The 21,039-nt window shown below is 40.2% G+C and overlaps 1 protein-coding gene across 5 annotated transcripts; it reads right to left on the bottom strand.

Annotated features, from left to right (window-relative positions):
- Nucleotides 1–3,194: 3,194 nt before the first annotated feature.
- ppfibp2a (PPFIA binding protein 2a) lies at nucleotides 3,195–20,627 on the bottom strand. 5 transcript variants are annotated; one of them, XM_018668033.2, is made up of 23 exons: nucleotides 20,101–20,627; nucleotides 17,948–18,034; nucleotides 16,755–16,868; nucleotides 14,830–14,961; nucleotides 12,681–12,980; nucleotides 12,246–12,338; nucleotides 10,737–10,848; nucleotides 10,504–10,536; nucleotides 9,847–9,908; nucleotides 9,079–9,157; nucleotides 8,781–8,905; nucleotides 8,601–8,668; nucleotides 8,455–8,515; nucleotides 8,072–8,210; nucleotides 7,043–7,184; nucleotides 6,361–6,489; nucleotides 5,930–6,080; nucleotides 5,640–5,751; nucleotides 5,276–5,364; nucleotides 5,005–5,127; nucleotides 4,444–4,569; nucleotides 4,131–4,319; nucleotides 3,195–4,036 (listed from the first exon to the last, which is right to left on the bottom strand). In XM_018668033.2, the coding sequence occupies exons 1-23, from the start codon at nucleotides 20,146–20,148 to the stop codon at nucleotides 3,815–3,817; spliced, it is 2,736 nt and encodes a 911-aa protein (XP_018523549.1). In that variant the 5' UTR covers nucleotides 20,149–20,627; the 3' UTR covers nucleotides 3,195–3,814. The 5 variants fall into 5 exon arrangements, with proteins under 5 accessions (XP_018523549.1, XP_050933758.1, XP_018523552.1 ...); XM_051077801.1 differs by lacking the exons at nucleotides 10,504–10,536; nucleotides 12,681–12,980 and having other exon boundaries at nucleotides 20,101–20,622; XM_018668036.2 differs by lacking the exons at nucleotides 16,755–16,868; nucleotides 17,948–18,034; nucleotides 20,101–20,627 and adding an exon at nucleotides 15,916–16,183.
- Between the last annotated feature and the right edge of the window lie 412 nt (nucleotides 20,628–21,039).

The following is a 21,039-nucleotide window of genomic DNA, read 5'->3' as shown; positions in this document are numbered from 1 at the left end:
AATGACAGGAACGACCAGTGACATCATATAAAAACATGATTACGCTCCACTAAAGACATCTGAGTGAGTCCATAGATCAAACAGACAGGGTGATGACTTTAAGCACTAACACAATTGCTAATGCCATTACTTTAAACAGGAGCCTTGGTAACAGAATAAAAGTCTGCCTCTATAATTTTAATGGAAATTTTCAAAACAAAAGTGATACAGAGTAAATAAACATGACACACACAGACACACACACACACACAGAAGATGAGACAGAGAGAAGGAGAGAGAAGGGGGAAGGCTTTGCCAAGAGGGGGTTTACGTTGCATCACCAACGCAGTGTTTTTATTTTCAATGTATTCAAATGAATTGACAGTCACAGTGGGAGAATAATGTGTAATCATTAGCAAAGGGTTTGCAAATTATTTATGTAACGTAAACCATGATAATTTACTTCCACTTTTTTTTCTTTTACTGCCATTAACAAGTAACTTTGAAACCAATAAATGTCACAATTGCTTTCACTTAATTAAAACAATAGATATCATATTGCAAGGTAAGATGTCAGTCATACCACAGTCTCTTGCACATAGCAATTTACTGCTAAAGTGTTATGAGAGAGGGTGACACAAATAATAGCTATTAAACTGTCAGCCAGTGGTGGCTGGATCACATTACTGAAATTAGCTAAGATGCACTATTATAAACAATGCCATCCTCTCACATGCATACGTACACACAAATGAACCCACCCGAATATGCACACACAAGAGAATTGAGAACGCAATATAAAATAGAAAACAAATTTGGAAACATTTAACCTATGTATAAATTGTGCAGCCGTATTAAAGCTGCTTTTGCTTTTTCACAATGCTATAATCCGTGTCTGTTTGTATTTTTGAGATTTTGAGTCATTTGTATTCTGACTATTTTGGAGTCTGACATTGGATCCAGTATCATTGGATTTTATTTCTAATCCTGGACTGTCCATCACCCACCTGGCTAATGTACAAACTCCAAAACTCTCATTTGGATCCACATCAGACTGAGCCCAGTATTTGATTAATGATGTGACATCCTCTCATGTCCTTTGTGCTGGCATGATACCCATGTTCCAATCTGTCTGGCTGAAAGTGTAATTACAAATGTAGCAATGCAGTCCAACAAGCCACACTCTTTTATAGCCAGCTAAGGGGCAAGGCAGTGCTGCCAAATTGCAATCTTACCTCTGACCGACAAACAGTAACAGTACAGAGAAGAAAAATTAAACAATAATGTGAAATGCAACAAAGACAAACACTTTTTTTTCTCCTTACTTAGAAACTCAGTGGTGTACCTCACTGAGTCAACTGTGTGGGCTCAAGGCTGGCAGTCTTGGTGCATAACACATCCAAAGGCAACACTGACATCTGCTGGTTTTCGATGAACTCAAGTTTTACGAAACTGCTTTGTTTCTACTTTTATTAAACCTGTAGTAAACCTGTAAACTGTAACCCAGTCACTGATAAAACACTAATATTTACAGTTGTCAAAATCATGCTCTTTGTTTTCACAACTTAAACTTGCAAAGTGCACTAGCCCAATCCTCACTCCTGCATCCTTCTAATTTCCATTTAACATTGATCAATTGAGTAGTGTTACACACTTATCAGCCGGACTAATTTATTTATGAACCTGTCATTTATAATCATTGATTGGGATGCTCTCCGTTAGGGAACTAATGATATGCAGAGGTAAAAGATTCCCTAATTATTGTGTTTGGTATAATTGAGGCTGTGTGCTTCTGCAGGAGGGTTCAGAGGGGAGCTGACTGCTGCCCTGTCTGCCACAGTACCAGACACGCCAGCAGAATCCTAGTAGATTCACTGGGACTGCAACTGATGAAAAACACCCCCACACAGTGTCATTTATTGAGACTTTGTTTCATTACAGCACTCAGTCTGTGTGAAATTGAATATTCCTACCATTACCAGTTCTGTCTCATTTGGCAAATACACTAACTGCATAACACAATACAATACAGTGGTATTAGATGAAGTGGACATTAGTTAAAAGCATGCAAATAGCAAACCACAGGCAAATTTAACCTCAATAAAGGCAATCGTGTCTGCTACGTTTCATTTACCCTTTTAGCTACAGCATTTTAAGAGATGCCATATCACCACTGCTTTACCCCATTAAAAATTTTCCCTCAGGGCTCTTCCTTCACTCCAGTCAAAGGAATTAGCCTGAGGTTCAAGAGTGCAAGGCAGTTCAGAGATCCTTTATTTGGTTTGGCTACCCGTAAAGAAAATTATTTATTTTGATGACCAAGAATGCAATCCAGCACAACATGGCCTTTAGTTATAGATGACTAGTGAAATTGTCATAATTATTTCCCTGAAACTATTTATGTCTTTTACTTAAGAGGCATAAACATAGTATTTGGTTTGTAATGAGGTCTATGTAGATTTTTTTTCTGAGATAGTCAGATAGACATAGTTGAAAGTAGTTTAAATTTGAAGCTGTGTATTGTCTTCCATTCTTTTGATTATGTAGCATGATCAAATTGTACAATAATTTTCTGGGGTCAACAACACTCACTGGACAATGACTTATACAACTGACACTTTATAAGCAGACAAAGCTGCTAAACCCAAACTATACTTTAGAGAAACTGGCAATACATCATATTTTCTGTCACGATACACAAACTATGTGGAAAACAAGTCGAATTTAAATCAAAGGTGTTAATATTCCCCAACAAGAGGATCACTGATTGTTTGATGCATTAATTTTGATGAACTATCCAACCAAATCAAAGCAGACTCTGTATCATTCTTGTCAGGGACAATGAAGCAGCTATTCATGCTCTCCCACTTTGATGGATCTGAGCTGATACAGATCAAATCTGCTGTGGTTGAATGCAAAGTGTTCTTGCATTTTTCATTTTTGACCAGCAGTGGGCAGTCTTGGACCAGCTATCCTAAGATCAATCCTTAGGAAGCGATATCATGCTCAAGTATTCTGAAGTCCTTTCACCGCACAAAATTATCTCCCTCACTAATGAGGTATACTGAATTAATGCTAATAATTTAATGCTTGTAGTTAAAAAATCTCAAAAGCCAAACTTTAAAATAGCATCAATTACTCTAATATACTTTTATGAAAATATAATAATAATAATCAACACCTGTTGATTTCTTCTAAAAGAATCCCAACAAGGCTAACTGTTGACCTGATGTTTATTATATTACTGCATATTTACAATGATCTTATGAAACAAGGTAACATCTGGGTAGGAGAATCCAAAGGTATACCAACAAACCTTATTTAAAGGTGCAGAAGAGTACCATTAATGTACCATCAACAATCAAAATGATTTAATTTTCAAATTATTTGTCACTCATAAAGAAGATGAATGAGAAACATCAATGCTTTAAGTAACTGGTGTCAATTATTATACTGTAGAGTGAATCCAGATATAGTACAAGAAACTAAATCTACAGAAGTTTAGATACAAAATGGTCAGTAAAATGCATTGTTTTAAAGCAAAGTATAAGCTTTGGAATCTGACTGTATAAGGAATGCAGAGAGCAGCTTTCATCAAACATTTCACACAATGTCATCATTCATCACCACCTTAGGTGAACATCTTGTAAGTGGCATCTGATTAAAAATACATTAACAACAATAACATCACCTGCTAAACACAGCATCTTGGCAGCCCATCCAGCAAATCACCACGTGGATGCATCTCGTGACATTTCTGCATTAGAATTCCCACTGATTCACAAAAGTTACTCAGTGAGTGAGGGGGGAGTGTGGTGTGTGGGTATTTTTTAAGTTATTGTTTGAGGCCATTAGCCTCAGCTTTTATCCCAATCTGCTCCCTCCTCTCAGCCTGTCTGTCCAAGCTGGGGCTGAGGCCCCTGAGTGCTGCAGAGGGCAGTCGCGAAACCCCATTCATTGTCAGTGCTCCACTGTCTATAGGGCAGATATAGTCCGCAGATTCATCAGGTTTTCTCTTTCTCAGGTGACTGAATTGGGTGAAGCCCAGCTTCTTTGGCTGAAAACACAAAATAGCCCAACCCATTTATAAATCATGTTAATTTTGTGCTTAACAATCACAGTACATTTTGATTCTTAGTTTGCGTCTTTACCTTCACTTTAGCAGTGGTAGTTAAGGGAACGTGGCCTGTGGCGTTTCCATACTCTCGCTTCTCCTGTGTGGCCTGAGGCCCTACCAAGGCAGAGAAGGCAGTTGCGAGGTGACGACGGAGCAAAGTCTTTTGAGGAGGAATATTTAACAGCAGGGCCAAAGTCTCTGAGCTGAAGCGAGGCTCCAAGATCTATGGAAGAGTATGTTGACAGCAAATTAAGCGAACACATTTACTTCTCCAGGCATGTATTGTAAGCAGGCAACATCAGTATGCTGATAAAATTGCACTGAAGCTCAAAATTTACAGCACTTACAATCAGCCCACCATGAACACCGCTGCCCCGTAGATTAGGAGCATACTCAGCTAGATCCACTGCTCTTAGCCACTCCATCACGCGATGGTTAGACCACTGCACCACTTCTGAGGGAGTGGGCTGTTTCTGCAGAAAGGTGTGAATACCCATGTTAATTGGCATTAAACTCCCCTCCATCTCACTCCATGTCTTTGATCCTTTATTTAAATACACTAGAAGTGGACAGAATGAAGTTTAAACAGCACTAGGGATTTGGATGTAATTGTCTGAAAGGAAAAATGCTGTTTTTGGAAGCATTTAGCATCTGTCTGTCTGTCACCATCTTGTGGACAACTAATGTGATTACACCTGTTCGCCATCTAAGAGCAGTATCTCAGTAAAAACACTTCTCATAGAAATCTCCATGTGTATTTCTGTATTATATTACAGTCTCTCAACTTTGAATTTTAATATTTTGAATTTACAAACAAAGTGTAGTACAACATAAAACTGCTACATACAATACACCCAGGCACAATCCACCACTTTAGCTTCTACCTACTCCTCTCCATCTTGGCTTACCTCTTCCCCCGGCCTACGTCGAAGACAGTGGGGATTAAACTTGTTGGCATGAAGGACATGGATGGCACATTTAATGCTGAGATGATGAAGCTGGCTGGTGACCTTGAGAGTCAAGAGGTCATTCTGGGTGAACAGCAAAAGAACATCAATAAACTTACAAGTTCATAACATAATTTCATGTTTTTACATCATGTCTGAAATTTAAATAAATACATTTGCAGGCCTTCGCCTTAATAGAAAATGTTACCATGTATGCAAGATTAAGCCTTACCACTGTGAGGTATTGTATCATTCGACCATCAACTCTGGCCTCATGGAACTGGTCTTTATACTGAGGCAAACCAATGTCATCCAACCAGCCTAAAATGGGTGAAAAATCAGACAAACATTGACTTCACTCACTAAGCTGCTTCAGCTGTCAAAACATGATCCCTGTAACAGCTCAATTAAGATACAGTCCTGGTGTTGAATGCTGACTATATTTGCATTTCTTTCAAATACATTTCCATCTCACACATTACACCTCTTTGTTTGTTTTGTGTCATGAGAAGTCTCACTCTCTATGTGGAGATCTGATTCAAATGAGAACACACAGCATCAGAAGTTCAAAATGTTCCATGTGGAAAGAGTCTTACGGGTGACCCAGATGTGGTCCAGCTCCGATGATTTCTCTATAACTTTGGTGGTGAATGCCCTCAGAGCCAGCTGCAGCTTCTTCCTGTGCAATGGATTCTTCATACCCATCTCCTGAGTTCAGAAAGGACTGTTTATCACAATAAATCTAAACACTGGGGTAAATAATTAGTGGTTTACCCATACACCATGCAAGTTAATTCACACTGATAAACTTTTTAAGTGTATTTGATCTATAGGACTTAAACATATCAACAATATTGGCATTAACCATCCTGTTTTATTCTCTGACCTTCTCAAAGTCCTGAGGTGTTGCAGACAGTAGTGTCTGTCCATTTTCAACCCACTGTCTGGAGAGACTGACGTACTGGCCTAGTCCATAGTCCTCTAGCCAGCCACACACCTGCTCCTTGGTCCACTGGCTGAATGGAATATTCATATCACTGCCAAGAAAAAAAAAGAAACAAATTAGATGTTGAACTTGTTAATCTATAAAAAAAAAGGTAATGTTTTAAACTATTCACATATACTTAAAACAGTTTATTATGCTAAAAGAAGCCCTGTAGCCTTTTCTCATTTAGGAAATAGCGGAGGTGGGGATGAGGTGAAAGAACTAAACCAGACTATTTTTAAAGCAGCGAAGCAAAAGGGTGACCTCGCTGACAAACAGAGTACCGAAGACTACTAGACTACTAGATCAGATAGAGGCACACAGAGTTTTACCGTGCAGAGTCATATGATTCAGGGGTCCTGGTCAGTCTGGGTCCTGCTGTAGCACGCAGTCCCCCTCTTTTGAACTGACCGGCATCTGGATCTGCTGCCTGGAGCCCTCCAGACTGTGTTCTTCGAAGTCTGTATGGACAAGGATAAACTTTCTGGGGCTGCTTTCATTCTCAGAGTATAATAATCAAAAGACTGATCTGACACATTCACAAAATCCACTTCTTATCATCTATTTTTAATAAAAAAATAAATAGTATGATAAAAAAATATAGATGGTAATGGAAAATACTGTTACTTATTCTTTATTACTGAAATAGTAATTCATTACTCAACTCAATAATTCTGACAGTTATATTACAATGATTTTAAAGTCTTTTGTTCCACTTGGGAAATGTAGTAGCAGGGTAAATGTATTAGCAGAAGAATCATTTATTACATTATTATCATACACAAAATACACAAGCCACCAACTAATCCTCCAAACAAACATATATAATTCATGTTATTTGTACACAATTTATAAGTTACGTTATGCTATATACCATATGTTATTTAAACTCATGTATGTTATTAAAAACTGCCAGTCAAAGTTAGGCTATTGGCTGTCATTTTCTTCTTGTTTAAGTACTGATAATCTGTGTTGACATAATGTTGATGTAACAATCTATTTTACCACACTCACTTTCCCCAGAGTCTCTTGAAGCTCCTGTTATTCTTCATGTATTCTGGTGAGCCCACAGTTCGTTGGCCTGGCTGTGTACTTGCCCCAGAATGAGCAGGGGAATTATTGCTTGAAGTGCTGTCATCAACTTTCTCCAACTTTCCTTTAAGCAATTACAAAAAACATAGTCAGTGTAATACTACTAAGTACACATTTGTTAAATTGTTTGAGTGTGCTGCAGAGGGGTATATGGATTTTGCATAATTTTTATAGAGGGATCTGATAAGTTAAAAATGGCAGTTTACTCATAACAATTTTGAGCAGACAAAGCCCCAGTGTAATCTTGCCAAATTAGCCTCTCAGTAATGACGCCTTTGAAAAGATCTGATCTGTCTACACATGTAGTTTTCTGTGGTTGTGAACTGTTGGAGACTTGGTCTTGATGACTGATTAAAAAGCAGCCAGAAACTAAACAGCACACTAAGAGCTAAAGTTGCACACATGTGGCGGTCTGCCTTTTCACAATGCTCTATTCAGGAGAGGTAGCACAGGTTACAGACCATTGAGTTCAACAAATAATTCATTGGTTAATGTTCCATGAAAAAAGAAGGGGTTTAAGTTAAATTTTACAAGGTGTGATCTTTATGATACAGGCTGCAGTCAGTTTCTACTCTACAGCAGAGCTTGGCAGAGAGAAATCAGGGTGGGGCTCAAGTTAAAACTGGTCAGTGAAGTTGAGGAAGGGTGGAGCTGGGATGAATGTGGTCAATCAGAGCAAGAGAGAGGGCGTGTTTGGTGAGAAAGTCTATCCCATGATCCATCTGCTCTGTCAGGAGACTCTGCAATTAGTTGTGATCAAAGGTGTAGTGGCCATCTGGTCAAAGGAGAGCGGTTTTCTTCAAATATGAATACCACTTTTGCTCGTGAGAATTACTACCCTCACGACTATTCCACAGACGAAGTGAGTCTGATCCTACATCGGGGATTATTACTGTGCACTATCAATCATGTCATAAATAACATAGCCTGAGTTAATATGTCTGGGTTTACTTTGGCTGGAGTCTCCATCTTCGCTCCCATCTGGAGTCCTGTGGCTCTGGATTTCACCGCTGCTGCCTCCGATCCCATTTTGCTCTGACAGAGAGGAATTCACAGGCAACGTCTGACTTCTGGTGTCATCCAGACCATTCTGGAAAAATCACACAGATTTAAATAAAAAAGACAAGAAATTAGCAGAATAAACAAATTAGCTGTTATTATATGTACTATAGAGGTCATACAAATTAGTAAATGGGGAATTCTGTCACGCATCCATCATATAAGACACAGTACAGTGCTTATGTATATTGCAGAAAAAATAACAAGGGAAGTATTCAGGGGAGATAAAGGACAAATTCTTAGCGTATCAGATTTGTATGATGATTGAAAAGTACCTTTTGTGAAGGTCCATTTGTCAGGTCATTCATGCTACTTGACAGAGTCTGTGGTTCTGTTCTGAGAAGATAAAAGCACAATTATCTCAATAAAATCCGACTAAAAGACACTGGAGTCATCCACAGATGAATAGCTGCTTCAGTACCTAGAATCACTATCCTTCTGGACTGATAAAAGTGACGTTTGTTGGGAGGAGGAGCTGTTTGTGGAAACCTGTGATGGATAAAGATTACAGTTAGAGAAAGTAAAATGATATTTAAAGTCCTGCTCACTTAAACAGCAAACCTGAACTAGTATGAATGCAGTTAAAATAGTTTCTACCCACTTCAGACTTTACATCCTCGGATTTTGCACTGCCAGAGTCAGTATTCTTCATCAGCCCTTGCTCCTCCTCCTCACTGCTGCTTGAAGGAGTCCTGCCATTTGACAATGAACGAACAGCAGGTGGAGCTACAGTAACAAAGAGAGGGAATATTTTTTCCTCAACTCAGGCAGTAGTACACATTTCTGCCAAAGAGGGAAGTGTGGTGGCTTCCATTAAGCTCAAATGTTGTTGCTAAGATAATAGAATATATAGATAGAATATATTAAATGAAGGATAAAGGAGTGAATAAGGTAATTACCTTGCCTTGTGGTGTGAGTAACCTCTCTGAATTGCCTGCACTGATTAAGGAGCAGAGTGAGCTCTTCAATACGTCGGTCCTACAGAAAAGAGAGTAACAGGAGGTTCAAGGTCAACAAAACCCAATTAAGATGTTTATCAAAGGTTAGGAAACACATATGGACTATCTGCTTCAGTGTGCTACTGACCGATACGCCACATAACACGATCGTCTTTCACCATATGGCCTTTACATCAAAGTAATGGATAGGGAGGGGATTGACACGGGCCTGGCTGGAAATCTTAGTTGTGGTAACCAGCTGCGTAGAGTGTGTGTTTTTTGAAGTGGTGCCCATGCCTGGTTTCGCCATGGTTCTCTTAATGCAGCTCACTCCAAAATTAGGCTTGGCAGATCGAGGCCTACTTAAGTGTGGCTTTGCCTGAAATGGCTCGCCTTGGGGTGTGTGTACGTGTGTGTCTTCACTAGTGTGCCACATGTAGGGCTGTGTCTGTAAGTCTTTAAAGTCCAAGATTCTCTGGAAGGGAGAGTACAAAAGCCCCTCTGTACTATAAATGGTTGGAGGGTGGCGCCTCTAAGAAATGACAACATCTAAAAACAGTTACCCTCTAACCTTACAAACAGCAGCGATCATAGCACTTCTATACACATGCCAGTTAGACGCTTTACATCGTAGCAAACAATACACATGCCGCTCTATACTGCTTAATCACATACAGCTGTGCTGACCAGAAGGGGGAAGCATAGGTTTCCAGATTCCCGGTAACTTACCTTTTCATCGTTGGAAGCAACCAGTGATTTCATGCCACTCTTAAGCCTCTGCAGTTCCTGATCTATAAAGAGAAACCCCATACTGATTATTAATAGGCAGCTGCTCATGTCATATAAATTATTATTTTATGTGGACACATTTAAACACGTGGTTATTTAGAAAGAGCGGAAAGGCAAAAAATACATGCTAACTAGAGTGCCATCTAAACCATATATTTTTAGATTCACCAAAGCCCTTCTGATCCACCAATCATAGCTTTTTCCATGTCCGCTTTTACATATTTGGGCCAACGGTCCACAGACACTTCCTTTGTAACAACTGTAGGAATACAGGCAGCATTGCTGGTGAGTGACAGTGATTATACTGAGCAAGTGCCCCAGAGATGTGTTTATCTATGACAGACAAAATTAAGAATAAACAAGAGATTATGCTTCCAGGAATCCATAAAGACAAATGAAGCCAGAGGGGGGAGAAATAGCGTATCAAGTAATTTTGGAAACCAAGTGGTGATTGTCAAATCTGCCCCTAAGAGCAGAAGGAAACAAAAGATAATAGAATAAAGAGACATGTCTAGAGAAAGGAAATAAATGAAAAATCTAAAGTAGACATGGCCCATGGGTTTAAAATAATTTTCATTAAATGCTGTTCAGGCTTACATTTGGCGTTTAGCCTCTTCCTGTACATTTCCTCTGAGAGAGAGACAGACAGAGACCCACGATTAGACAGTTTATTAAGGGCCAAGGCAGAGTTTTCCCACAGCTGTTACTACAAGTTAATGAATGCAAATAGGAGTCATTAACTGTGTCACCCATCAGGATTGGTAACTCTCACAGTGAGAGGCTGTTGTTGGCAGGTTGTTCAAGGGCTTGAAGCTGGGTGCTTTGCTTACCTCTCTCTGAGCTCTCTGTGGATAGAGTGGGTCTGGCCAGCAGCTGAGTGTGCAAGCTCTCGATCTCAGCGTTCTTGCTGAGCAGGAGCTGCTGAAGGCTGCTGATCTCTGCCTGTGGGTGCCACACAGTGAGGAATCTTAGCAGAGAGGACACACAGTTCTGCACAGGCGTACTGTATGTGCCAACACGTCTGTTTGAACACGCACAGCTAAAAGCACTCTAACATTCACAAAAACAGGACATGTACATGCACCTTGATTTAAAAGTCCCAGCACATGTCCTCACTTGAAACCCAAACTGTGTAAGATCCACAGTCACCTATATATGAAACACCCACAATAAAGCACACAAATGGTCTCTGAATTTTAGAGAACCAAAATATTAGGCCACTTTATATAGTTTATAGTTTGTTTTGAAGTAAGTCACAGAGTATAAGGAAAAAACAGATGGTAATAAAGTTAGGCTCAGGCTGATCTATCCACCAGTGTGGTTTGTCTGTGTAGGAGAAAAGTGGAAGAAAAAATACACTTCTTGCCTCATATACTGCGTGGTACCTCTGTTTGACTTCATCAAAACTTTGCTTCCCACTGGTTTGTTTAAAAAGGTAGAGTATGCTACATAAAAAAAAAAAAAAATTATAATGTAGCTCAGATCCTGCCACATCAACATATGTCACCAATTATTTATGTCTGCATTTAGATTTCCCTCACTTGATTCAAAGAATATTTTCCTAATGATCTGGTGCCTGTAAGTGAGAATAACAAGAAAGGATATTTCTGATAAATTTAGAATTTGTTCATTTTTTAATTCTGGGTAAACATCCATTTGATAGAAAGTGATGAAGTTTAAAAACTAAAAATAAAGAGCTTCACACTGCACTACATCACACAACAAACCAGGTGGACCTCTTTTGTGAGCAACCAAAATGACTGAGGTAGACACTGTGAATAATGTTCATTTGACCCTCATGTTGTGACTGTTGGTCGACCAGGCAACACTTGTAGGTGTGTTAGTTTGTTAAAAGTGAATCAGCAGATGTGTCTGTTGAAATGGTACAGCACACTGAAATATAATGTAATATTATACTATCTAATATAATATAATATAATACATACACACAGACAGCTTTTATATCGGAAGGGAAAGAGCAAGTTGGTGATTTTGTCCTAAAGGAGGACAAGAGTCTCAGGAAAGTCTAAGACGTTAATGCCATGGGATCATAACAAAGTATGCAAGTATGACATTAAAAAAGGACTAAGCCATTATTAACTTTATTTCAGCAGTACTTTAAAACAGAAGGTTTAAAAAAAAAGCTCCCGGACTTCTTAAGAAAACATAGGTGTCCATGAATGAGAGCATGTGTGCAAAAGAAAATGACTCACTTAACTGGCTGGAACATCACATTGGACAGCATTTAGGAAAGTTGAGTGGACAGTTAGCAGTGGAATTTGGGCACTGGTGGTGTATTTCAAAGTCCAGACACCATGAAAATTAGAACTTTCTTTTACCTTTGTTGCTTTGAGTTTCTTCTCATATTGTAACTTCTGATCCTCCAGGTGCTCCACTTTGTCTTTAAGGATCCTGAGCTCCTTGAGTAAGCCCTTAAACATAACACATGAGAAAAAATCTGCCTGTTAATTTCAGCTGCAAACCTTCACTCTAACAGCAGGATTTAATAACAAGGTGAGGTTAGTAAATCTGCACTTAGTTCTTTCATAGCACATAACATATATAGTTACATGAAATAATAGAGTTAGATGAAATGCACCTAGATAGTAACTGTGTCACCCACTGATGCATAACAACTTTGCTGTACAGTGACATGGGGCTCTGCTGAGGATATCTGGTGAATCCATGTTTCATTTGCATTGGAATCAAAGGACTACACACACTAAAGTGAGACAACCCATGCTGCAGAAGTCATGCAGGCAGGCTGTGCCTACACTTTCTCCTCCACAGTGGTACTGTTGCTCTGCATCTGAGCTACCAAGCTCTTCCAGGCTGTGTGTGTTCCCATCAGGCCCATCTGGAGCCTCTTCTAGTTCGTGCATCACCCTTGAGGTTCTGTCACAGGGTGGCCCGGGGTTCGAGCCCTTGCCCCCAGTGGGCTCGGCGGGGCACACTGCTGAAGAGCTGCTGTCAGACGGCATCTCCGAGGCCTTTTTCTCCTGGATCTTGCTATTGATCTCCTTCTGAAACCTGCACATCTGCTCTTGAAGCTCACTAATGAAATTCACCACGGTCTGACAGATGCAGTGGGGGAGAAAGAATTGAGAGAAATGTTTAGAAAAAGGAGAGGAAATGTAGAGAATGTGTCTGTGCCTGTGTCTGTGTGTGAATACATCATAACAGAAATAACTTGTCAATCCAGTTTTTTCCCATCTACTTCATGTCTAGGTAATCTGATACTCCCCAACACAGTGTAGATTAGGTGTAGGTCTTGAGCCTGAATACATAAATATGATCATGAACCTGCATTAGAAACACAGATCCTGGGCTGGTCCCATTTACAGAAACACAGGGCCAGTTAGTTTCACGTGCTGTTTTGTATTTGTTCATTAATCTGAAATAACCCTTTGTTTACCATAACATGCATATCCAGTTTATTAACCGGGCTTTACAAATTGTTAGAGGGGTGAATAAGTTTGCCATCTTTTAGAGGTGATCAGTGTCTGTGTTCCTTCAGAAACAGTGTAAACAACAGCCAAGTTATGCTCGGACTGTGGACAGAGGAAGTCTCACTTGGGGTCCGGTACAGCGGATATGACAGATGATATGAAGTGCCTCCATGGCTAAATTTAACTATGAGCTTACTGGCTCCACAGTAAGGAGGCTTGCACACGTTGTATGTGTGTGTGTGTGTGTGTGTGTGCCAGTGTGCAAACATGCATATGTGTAGACATGTTTGTGTAGTAGAGGCAGCACGTGGGAGGCCAGTAAAGTGTTGAAAGCAGATTTTTCCTATTCTCCTTAAGTCCAAGCAGCTGTTGTAGGGAATGTTGGGTTTGTACCCATAATGAAAGCAGAATTAAGAAGTGCTGAAACACTGCCATCTACATAAACACACCTATGCTATTTCTTCCTACTTAGAAATATAGATCAAATCTCAAAGTTCTCAAACATATTCAAATTAATCTCTTTTTTTTCTTTTGATGTATTAATGCCAAATACTTTTGGAATTATGCATTCAGTCAGGAAGAGGCTCCTTTTTTCAGAATGGCCAACTCAACCTTTACCCACCACCAAGAACAAAATTCTCTGGGCTGAAGCCTACTCACACTCATATTTGGCCCACCATCCATCATGCCAGCTCCGCTACGCCTGAACTCTCTTAACCTGACGACACAAAGGCTCTTTGACCAGCAGTGTTTTGACAGTAACTACATACATTACAGTATCCTGTCTAGTAATAGCGCAGCTTTTCCTGCTTTCCCTTTCCCCAATTCATATGGTCACTAAAAGCCCAGGATGCCTGCTGGTAACCCAACACATCGGTCTTAAGCAAATACATGATTCAGTTTAAAATGACAAAAAATTTAAACACCCTGGAGACTTTTTTTCCTGCAGACTTTGCCCAGGAACAACAGAGCCAGGAGTTTGGTGAATGTTCCCCTACATCCATCCAGAAAGTGTTTATGGTCTTCCATAAAATCAGCAGCTGACTTCAAGGTTAGATCCATCAGAACACAAGGCAGATTTTTGTGTGTACCCTCGTCATTCCTGGCAGAGTTAGGTTCAAATTTCCAAAGACTGAAGCAAAACAGAAGTGTTCCGAAGGATTTTTGCTAAACTAATTCCTCCTTGCAGGCTTTCCTCACTGAAACCAACTAAGGTCATTTGGCCAGGAGCCTGTCACATTCACATAAATAAATATGCAAAGTTTAATTGTGAAATTATACTGAGAGTGAAATTAGTTATAGCTTAAACTTAGGAAAAAGAAAGTAACTGGTACCAATAAGGCAAGCTTGTTTTGATGGATACATAAGTAAATAAGTTCTGACAAATGAAACAACCAAACAATATCTACATACTGTAAATAAATACTTTCTGACCACAAGCACGTGTAACAGTCAGCTCTGTAAAAAGCCCTACCTCTGCTTTGTGCTGCCTTTCAGCCCCATGGCCCTGTTTTCCCTCCATGTCTGCCAGCTTTAGTTTCAGGTAGGACACCTCCCCCATAAGACTCAGCTTCTGGTTCTCCAGCGACGTCCTATGCAGGAGCTCCTGTCATCAACAACAACATACAGCAAGAACGTGAAGCAACACAGACAGTCATGTAGGCAAATACAAACACACATAAACACATTATCCTTTCAATCACACACAATACTCAGTACTCACTGATTAAAGACAACATTAGGTACGAGGCACAGCAAACTACCAGCTCTGTAATGACAGTCCCCTCAGACAAACCCACTGGTTTCAGACGCTGTTTGAGTGGCTAAATATACACAACCCATGACCACTATTTATAATGCCTATTTCACAGCTCACTCAAAGTACACAGCAGAGGGGGGGGGGGGTTGTGTGTGTGTGTGTGTGTGTGTGAAAGAGAGAGAGAGAGAGGTACCAGAAGCATGCAAAACATTCATAGAAAGAACATTTAAATAACTGTGACAGGTGCATTTTCCTGTCAGTGTCTGAACCTTTGCCAATCAAACCTGGTGCTGAGGGAGACTATATGGGTCTGCGATACAGTTCTGTGGCTGTGGTTCTGTATCTTTCTTCAACGGCTGTCAGCCTTGACAGTTAAACCAGGCTATGCCAGCAGATGTATTACTAATTTGGTTGATGTCAAGCAGGTGCTAAATCACTTAATGTCCAGAAATGAGCATCCGAGGCAGGCAAACAGTACGTATGGATCCATCCATTTAAAACTCAGGCTTCGGAAAATATGTGGACTTCTTCTAGTGTGCACATGGAAAATATTAGAGCTTTGTCACCAGGAAGAGATTTACGGCTCAGGTCCAAAGCCTCATAATGACCATGTCTCCAAGAAACCAGCCCTGCCTGCCCTTTGATACGCTGCACACATACAGCACTGCACGTAGAAGTAGACTCTGAGCATTAAGTTAACATCTCATCAGATAGCTAAACAACACATTCCTGGAATCCATGAATTTGTCAGAAAAGACTGCAACAGTCTACCCATTACTACACATGATAAGAATGAGATACCTGGTTCATCGTACTCCACTGTTTGCTTGTAGTAAAGGAAGAGTGAGTGTGTTTCCCTCATGGATGCAGTGGTTTCTTGTAGTTTCAGTAGATTAAAGTTTCATACATCCATTCCAATAAGTGTCCTTTGTACCGTTCTCCGTTGTGGATTTGAAGTCAAAAGCAAACAGCTGAAAGTTGTAGACATACACTTCTAACTTCTCTTAAAGGAGCACCACCCCTATTCTTTCTCCCTCCCATCTCTCCACCTTTTTCAGTTGTTCCTCCCTTCCTCGTTTGTCCCTCTCTCCCTCCTTCTGTTGTCCTCTCTTCCTCCCTCTCCCTCTTTTTCTCTCTCTTGCTGTGTACGTGAGCATGCAGGGCCTCAGTCATAGTGGTTACAGGTTGGGGGTGTGGCTAATGTTGCTGTAATCACCTGCCCAGACAGACCAGTCTGGGCCCTACATAAACCAAGCATACACTCTGAGACACTGTCTTGGAATGAGTCTGAGCGTCCAAAATATTGTGGTTGTCAAGGTTATGTGCAGCCAGATATGCTGGAATCTTAGAGAGGAATTTCTTCCCCAGGAAGCAGAACTCATCCTGAGCTACATACTGCAGTTTATTAGAAAAGATTGGATCTGCAGGAGGAGTCGCATTAAAAGATAGATGGAGAGTCTGGGGCCTTGTCACATCTCATTAACTGGAAAAACAATATTGATATAAAAGCCCTGGATGTCTCCTGGTGAAAGTCAGAGTTTCCTGACTTTGGTCCAGTAATACATCATGCATTTGGTACTGAGAAAGTCCAGCGTAAGATGTTTTGACTCAAAGTCAGCGAGGTCAGTGAAGCTGTGTACCTGCTGTAGCATCTCCTCTGTGGAGTTGAGTTTGTGCTGATGCTCCACCAGAGAACTCTCTAGATCGCTGATCTTCACCCCCTGAGCTTCCACCTGGTCTGTCAGCACACTCACCTGTGTGTATTTGTGTGTAGGGACAGAAAAATAGTAGAGTTGAGAATCCTTTTTTTTCCCACTCCAAACTGAGTAATAAAACTGTTTAATCATCAGTCTCACATTTTATAGCATAATTGCAGTTTCGGTCTTGCAAAATTCTTAAGGGCCTCAGATTTGCTCTGTTACCACAGAGTTTCTCACAACACATATTCATTAATATCAGCTATTTTCATTTAAACGCTCCTACTCCTTTTTGTTGAAATTTCTACATCTGTGCCAGATCAAACAGTGCAAACATTTCCTTTGAGAAGAAATGAATGATCCTTTGTGCCTCATCAGGTGTTTGCAACACTCCAGTGGCTCCAGCAGTGTCAGCAGAATGCAGGTTAAATGTAAATCTGTGGAGAAACTATTAAGGCCACATATTAACTAATCACATGCTTAAATGGCAGGCCCAGCCAGCCAGCTGGAGAGGATTTTCTAAAGGAATGTTTTATCTGAGGCCTAAAGTAACAAACAGGGCACCTGCTCCCACCCACACCTACATGTTAAAGCTCATGATGGTGCTAGCCTCAACCTGTCTGAGATAAGCACTAGTTCCTGAGAGCTACACACACCTACATGCGTATATACTTAGACAAACAAATCGCACAAAACAAGACATTCTAGTGTTGTTACAGCACCAAACCCACTTTATAACTGTTGCTTCACCCATGTGGTGGAAGAGAAGCAGGCGATTATGCAACATTTACAACACAATGCTCTGACCTACCTTTGCCCTCTCACCTTCCTTTCCTTGTCTTTTTCCTCTAACACTGTACTGTGATATGGGCACTGTTTAGAATAAGTTCCCACTAGCAGCATGGTGTCATATGTCCTCTTTTATTTGAGTAGGCTCACATCCAATGGAATGGATTCACCTTTATAAATGAATGTCCAGGCATGCTTCGGGCTAACTGATTAACCCACTACAATAACCTTTTAAAGGTCACATAAATCTTATACAAAAAGAGACAAACAAAGGCAAAATTGTTTTGTGTTCAACAAGATGCACCCAAACAAAAGAGAAACATATCCAGAGGAGTGTCTAAACTCACCTGCAGAATTAGTGACTCTTTGTCTCCCTCCAGACGTGATAACCGCTCCTGGTAGGATTCACTGTTGCCGTTTGACTGGAGGTTTACCTTCAGAATAAAGGTCAGCTATTAAGTTCAGTAAGTACACCGTTAATACAGAACAGTTGCCCAGTGGGTTGAATTTGGTTTTCTTCAGTGAAGTTGCAGCCTTGGACTCCAGACAGTACATTCACATGCATGTGCACATACACACATACAAATTACCTCTCAGACTCAAACTTCCTTTTGTGTCAGTCTGTAAGAGGTTTACAGGTCCTAATCCGGCATTAAAAGTTGTGTACAACATTTTATACTGGCTGATTAATGGAAAAAAATGTTGGGTGAAGTCTGAGCTCAGGGCTGCCTGTGTAGTCAGGGATATTTCAGAGCCATCAGTGTGCAAGGGAAGTAAAGTGCAACCAAATGAGCTCAAATTTCTCTGAAATCCAGGCTTTCAACCACAATCATGGAAACATTATATAGCCCAGCGTGCATCATCCTGAGCCAGCCAGCTCAAGTGGTTTGCAATAATTTAAAAATACCATTAAGCCTTTAATAGACTCTTTGCATCAGACTTTAAAAACACATAGGTCATGTGTTTTAACAATCTAATATTTGAATATATTGCAATTGCATAATTTAAGTGTTATGACAGATATTTTTAACTTTTAGTAATCACTAGCATTTGTGTCCCACACAAGTACCTCCTCCAGTCCACTTGATGTTTTTCTTAGTTCAGTATTTGGCAATAGCAGGTTTTGGCATAGTTGAACATTTCACTTAGTTCCTGCTGTGTGCTTAATTATTTCAAGCAAGCCTCGTCTTTTTTTCTCTTTCTTTTTTCTGCCAATCCAAACGTAGAGCCATTACCGCCACATTACTAGAGGCATATATCCAAAAGTACTTTTATTTCCAAAATTTTGGGGAGCGAATTTGCCAAAGTGCTTTGTGACTTCGACTATGATAATGTGACTAATCTCCCGTGAGGTTTAGGTCGAATGAGCAGCAATGAAATTGATCTTCAAGAGTTACACTGAATAATAAAACAGCAAAATAAAACTTCATGTATTGCAGTTCAATTAGAAATAACATTCATGGAAGAAATATTTCATTTGTGAAACTTCACATTTGAAATTGTTGTTGACGCTTTCAGAGACATTTTTGAAGCTCTAGTGTGTGGTGTTGTCACCCTGAAATGATGATGAAGGGTTTTTGCAGGGTTTTTGTATTGTATTGTATAACATAGTACAGGTGTTTCTATTTTTATTCATGTGTTTTTATATTTTATATCTCTGGTTCTTGTACAACACCTTTGTATTTTTGTTTAATAGTCTGTCATATCATCATATCTAGTAACAATTTTCTCCTTGTAGATTATCAGCTAATGGCAAACATGTCATCGCTGCAAATTTAAATCACTGTTGTAACAATGATTGACAAGTGTGTGCATGAAAAGGCTTCCTCTGTGGATAAAACCTAATGGAGGCAGTCAGGCCTAATGACTTCTTAATGGCAGCAAGATGGTATGTACTGTCCACAGACTCCCTATAGGTCCAAGTGGCAGGAAATGATCTCAACTAACATGTGTACCCATTTATCATTCTGCTCAAACACTTTAACCTTATGACCTATTTGTCAGACTTGTTGTGCATTCAACAAGTCACCCACGTGTCCCCACTAGTGATCCATTTAAACCAATGCTCTGGTCAGATGATAGATTAAATCTGGTTCCTTTATTTTATAGAGTTAACTCTGTTCAGTCAAGAGGAAAAATGATGTTGGCTTTAAGAATTTGATAGAATCTTAATTCTTAACATCTAGCCTAAAGCAAGACGTGCAGCCTTTCTGTAACATCTGAAATACACATGTTAATTAGCTGCTTATTTTCTTACATTAGTGTTTCCAGCCCACAAGGCGCTTGTATATCAGAGTACATGTTTTACATATTCTGCTGCACACCTCTTCAACTCACAAACAAAACACATCTTCCACCCAAATTATCTTCCATGGCAACTGTAATTATGCTGTAAAAGCAACAACACTGCAGGAGCAAAATAAACAAACAAGATCTTTTGTGCAGTTATGGTGCAGCATGAAGGTAGGACGAGTAGATGTGCAAGTGGAGAGTGTCTTACCTTTCTGAGCCAGGCAAAGTGTTTGTAGAAGTCAATGTCATACTCCATTCTGCAGGCCCATTGTACTGTAGGTCTGGCTCTTATTGTTAAATACTAGCAGAATTAAGCCCGTGCAATAAAGCATCCACAGCAAGACAAAAAAATTACTCTCAACCATGCAGCTCTCTCTGTCTCCCTGAATCCAACTCTCCTCCTTTTACAGACCCACCATACTGAAGTTGTAGAGCATGCAGGGAGGACCTTGGTCCGTGTGGTTTGGAGTCCAGGCCGCCTGAGACTTTTAGAGCTGTGCCGAGTAACTCAACTATGCCAGTTGGCTGTCCTCCCTTTCTTTCTTCTCTTCACTTTTTTCTACCTCTTTCTTACTCCCCCATTTTTTCTCTCTCCTGCTTCCTCTCTCAAGCACACTCAAACTGTTTCAGTATTTATTTACCACTATCTCTGCATGTTTGCTGAACCTCTTTATCATTCATCTTTTTCTGTCCTCCCTTTCTTTCTCCTGTACCTTTCTCCGTCTGCCTCGAGCCCGTTCTCTTGCTCTGTCTGAAGTACCTCTCAGTCAGGCTGATTTTGCGGGGCTTCCTAAAGGGGCACAGGGGAGAGGAAACTTTCAGCAGCACATGCTTGTCAGATGTGGTGCAGGGCAATAAGTCAGTAAAGACGACGCAGAATGGGAGGAGGAGGTGGAGGAGGAGATTCGAGGGCGAACGTGAGTGTAAAGTTGACAATATAAAATTTAAGTAGAAGTAGAGTAGAAGAGAGTAAATGCAGGTGGTAGGTAATCTGGATAACAAACAAACAGAGTACAGGAATAATGCAAGAGTATAAGAATGAAGGAAATAAGTGAGAGCAGGACAGTAAAATGGGGGTGCAACTGCTTGTGCTTTAAACAAGAGCTCTGGATCTCATTACCGGTGCAGTTTGCAATAGTTCCAGCTT

The sequence above is a fragment of the Lates calcarifer genome, linkage group LG2 (assembly GCF_001640805.2).
Source record: "Lates calcarifer isolate ASB-BC8 linkage group LG2, TLL_Latcal_v3, whole genome shotgun sequence".
NCBI classification, from domain to species: Eukaryota; Metazoa; Chordata; class Actinopteri; family Centropomidae; genus Lates; species Lates calcarifer.
Note: the sequence above shows the minus strand (reverse complement) of the source record. Positions and strands in the feature narration are given on the sequence as shown.

Bases quoted from the DNA above. Each gene is read 5' to 3' on its own strand.
- ppfibp2a (XM_018668033.2), bottom strand. From the start codon at position 20,148: ATGGAGTATGACATTGACTTCTACAAACACTTTGCCTGGCTCAGAAAG. The intron at 12,981-14,829 runs GTAGGGCTTTTT...TGCATCTGTCAG, and splicing joins AAAGGCAGCACAAAGCAGAG to ACCGTGGTGAATTTCATTAG. The intron at 6,490-7,042 runs GTGAGTGTGGTA...TTGTCCATACAG, and splicing joins TTCAAGAGACTCTGGGGAAA to ACTTCGAAGAACACAGTCTG.